This window comes from Callionymus lyra, unplaced genomic scaffold, assembly GCF_982586985.1.
Source record: "Callionymus lyra unplaced genomic scaffold, fCalLyr1.hap1.1 HAP1_SCAFFOLD_648, whole genome shotgun sequence".
Classification (NCBI taxonomy): domain Eukaryota; kingdom Metazoa; phylum Chordata; class Actinopteri; order Syngnathiformes; family Callionymidae; genus Callionymus; species Callionymus lyra.
The window spans coordinates 15,001-19,743 of record NW_028258878.1 but is presented as its reverse complement, the minus strand read 5'-3'; the positions used below and the strand labels follow the sequence as shown (position 1 = coordinate 19,743).

General features: G+C 48.2%; 1 protein-coding gene across 1 annotated transcript in view; it reads left to right on the top strand.

Moving 5' to 3' along the window:
- Nucleotides 1-534: 534 nt before the first annotated feature.
- The window catches only part of LOC148057775 (dyslexia-associated protein KIAA0319-like protein), a gene marked incomplete at its 3' end in the record, with an annotated part of 16,532 nt that continues 12,323 nt past the window's right edge, over nt 535-4,743 (top strand). The window contains exons 1-4 of the mRNA XM_087782748.1: nt 535-559; nt 1,056-1,324; nt 1,398-1,472; nt 4,495-4,693. Coding sequence (XP_087638874.1) covers nt 535-559; nt 1,056-1,324; nt 1,398-1,472; nt 4,495-4,693 — 568 coding nt within the window. The remainder of the gene's footprint in view (nt 560-1,055; nt 1,325-1,397; nt 1,473-4,494; nt 4,694-4,743) is intronic.

Here is a 4,743-nt window from a genome sequence, read left to right as displayed (position 1 = left end):
GGCCAATTACATCAAATACTTTGATAAAAAGCCTACAAGGAAGGACGTCATCTGAGCAAGAGGAGGGTTTCATCTTGTTCACTAGTGATGAAATATCACCCAAAGAAACAGCAGTGAAGGATGACCAAGAGGAGGAGAGGGGCTCAGAGACAGTAGGGGTTCCAAACAAAGGGGGAGAGATTTTCTCTTTGATCAATTTAATTTTGTCAGTAAAAACCTCAACAATGCATTGCTGTCAGTTTCACAGAAGACACGCGTGATTTGAGGAGCAGGAGAAACGAGAGAATTAATCGTGTCAAACAAAACTTTGGGTTTTTCTCATTTGCTGCTACCAGTGCCTGATGTAATCAGATCTAGCAGTTTCCACCATCTCATTGTAAGAAGACATCAGATCCCTGAGGTGAAGTCTGTGCACCTCAAGTTTTGTAGACTTCCAGAGACGCTCAGTCTTTCAATAGAGTCTCTTCAGACTCAGAAGCCACCAAGGTCCGATGGGGCCGCTGGGAAGACTTCTTGCTTGAACCGGACCTCGAAATGGGCCCTGTGTCTCCAAGATCCCGTAGGTGTTGTCCACCGACGTGGCCCACTGGGGCTTCATTCTCAAAGAAGGAGACATCACGCCGCAGAGGTCGTGACTGGAGAAGTGACTGCTGTGCTTGAGGGATTAATGGTCTTCACGGGACGATTGTGAAGATGATTGTGTCGTTCTGGATTCGTCCAGAAGGTTCTGAATCTTACTCGGACTCTTGACTCGACATCTGCGTGATGGATCTGATCCTGAGTTCAACGGTTGATAAGATGTTGAACTGGTTCTGAACGTCCTGTTTCTCCACATTCCTGTTCGTGAAGAACGTGGTGATCATGTTGAACGTTCACGACCTGGTCAGACCGGTCGGTTGCCATGGAAACTATATTGTTAGTGAACCGTCATGTGACCCTGAAGATGGTTTTGTTGTTGAGACTGAAGTGAAATGTTCCTTCAGAAGATGATGATCCGACAGAGATGTAACAGCGAACTAACAGCTCTGTGACTTCAAACCTGTCGTGTCCTCCAGGGGTGTCGTCGGACCTGTGCCGGGTGAGCGGGGGAGTTCTGGGGATCCACTGGAGCAGCATCGTGGGGATGGGCTGGTACCCTCTGGCCAAGGGCCGTGGCGGCGCCACCTGCTGGGAGTCGTGCTGCCTGACGCCGAGCTGCGGCGCCGTGTGGAGCCTCGGTGGACAGTGTGTCCTCCTCAGCTGCTCCTTGACGGGCGGCTGTCACATCACGTCACTGCCGCCGCCTCACCAGGAGTCGCTGGGCCTTTTCCAGATGCTGGCCCGGGTACGAACCCGTGACCTTCACGTGTCACGAGATTGAACTTTTGATTGACATGTCGATCAAATCTGTTCCTCAGGGAGCAGTTGTGAGTCGCAGGAGAAGAGATCGTCGCACACAACCTGGAGGACACACAATATCACCGTCCAGCATGGTAACTACTACACAACCACGTCACTGCTCAACCCCATCACTACACACCTACATGACTACACACCTACATGACAACACACCTACATGGCTACACACCTACACACCTACACACCTACATGACTACACACCTACATGACTACACACCTACATGGCTACACACCTACACACCTACACACCTACACACCTACATGACTACACACCTACATGACTACACAACTACATGACTACACACCTACTTGACTAAACACCTTCACACCTACACACCTACATGACTACACACCTACATGACTACACAACTACATGACTACACACCTACATGGCTACACACCTACATGACTACACACCTACTTGACTAAACACCTTCACACCTACACACCTACATGACTACACACCTACATGACTACACACCTACATGACTACACACCTACATGGCTACACACCTACATGACTACACACCTACATGACTACACACCTACATGACTACACACCTACATGACTACACAACTACATGACTACACACCTACTTGACTAAACACCTTCACACCTACACAACTACATGACTACACACCTACATGGCTACACAACTACATGACTACACACCTACTTGACTAAACACCTTCACACCTACACACCTACATGACTACACACCTACATGACTACACACCTACATGACTACACACCTACATGGCTACACACCTACATGACTAAACACCTACATGACTACAAACCTACATGGCTACACACCTACACACCTACATGACTACACACCTACATGGCTACACACCTACACACCTACATGGCTACACACCTACACACCTACATGACTACACACCTACATGACTACACACCTACATGGCTACACACCTACACACCTACATGACTACACACCTACATGGCTACACACCTACATGACTACACACCTACATGACTACACACCTACACACCTACATGACTACACACCTACATGACTACACACCTACATGGCTACACACCTACACACCTACATGACTACACACCTACATGACTACACACCTACATGGCTACACACCTACACACCTACATGACTACACACCTACATGACTACACACCTACATGGCTACACACCTACACACCTACATGACTACACACCTACATGGCTACACACCTACATGACTACACACCTACATGACTACACACCTACACACCTACATGACTACACATCTACATGGCTACACACCTACATGGCTACACACCTACACACCTACACACCTACACACCTACATGACTACACACCTACATGACTACACACCTACATGGCTACACACCTACACACCTACATGACTACACACCTACATGACTACACACCTACATGGCTACACACCTACACACCTACATGACTACACACCTACATGACTACACACCTACATGGCTACACACCTACATGACTACACACCTACACACCTACATGACTACACACCTACACACCTACATGACTACACACCTACATGACTACACACCTACATGACTACACACCTACATGACTACACACCTACATGACTACACACCTACATGGCTACACACCTACACACCTACATGGCTACACACCTACACACCTACATGATTACACACCTACATGACTACACAACTACATGACTACACACCTACATGGCTACACACCTACACACCTACATGACTACACACCTACATGACTACACACCTACATACCTACACACCTACATGACTACACACCTACATGGCTACACACCTACACACCTACATGGCTACACACCTACACACCTACATGATTACACACCTACATGACTACACAACTACATGACTACACACCTACATGGCTACACACCTACATGACTACACACCTACATGACTACACACCTACATGACTACACACCTACATGACTACACACCTACATGGCTACACACCTACACACCTACATGACTACACACCTACAGACCTCCATGACTACACACCTACATGACTACACAACTACATGACTACACACCTACATGGCTACACACCTACACACCTACATGGCTACACACCTACACACCTACATGATTACACACCTACATGACTACACACCTACATGGCTACACACCTACATGACTACACACCTACATGACTACACACCTCCATGACTACACACCTACATGACTACACACCTACATGGCTACACACCTACATGACTACACACCTACACACCTACATGACTACACACCTCCATGGCTACACACCTCCATGACTACACACCTCCATGACTACACACCTCCATGGCTACACACCTCCATGACTACACACCTCCATGACTACACACCTCTATGACTACACACCTACATGACTACACACCTACATGACTACACACCTACACACCTCCATGACTACACACCTCCATGACTACACACCTCCATGGCTACACACCTCCATGACTACACACCTCCATGACTACACACCTCCATGGCTACACACCTCCATGACTACACACCTCCATGACTACACACCTCCATGGCTACACACCTCCATGACTACACACCTCCATGGCTACACACCTCCATGACTACACACCTCCATGACTACACACCTCCATGACTACACACCTACATGGCTACACACCTCCATGACTACACACCTCCATGACTACACACCTCCATGACTACACACCTCCATGACTACACACCTCCATGACTACACACCTCCATGGCTACACACCTCCATGACTACACACCTCCATGACTACACACCTCCATGACTACACACCTACATGGCTACACACCTCCATGACTACACACCTCCATGACTACACACCTCCATGACTACACACCTCCATGACTACACACCTACATGACTACACACCTCCATGGCTACACACCTCCATGACTACACACCTCCATGACTACACACCTCCATGACTACACACCTCCATGGCTACACACCTCCATGACTACACACCTCCATGGCTACACACCTCCATGGCTACACACCTCCATGGCTACACACCTCCATGTCATGTAAACATGTGTATCTGCAGCATGACGACACACTAAAGTCTCCTCCGACGTCGACCATCTCGAGCATCTCCAAGAACACGAGTCACAGCAGGAAGTTTGACTCGACGAGTCTGACGGACTCAGTTGTGGATGAAACGACCTTCAGTTCTTCATCCAACATCACAGTCAACACACCTGTGGAAGCTTCCACTGCAGCTCTGACTCCTCCTACTCCAGCAGGTACATCTTCATCATCTTCATCATCATCATCATCTTCATCTTCATCTTTA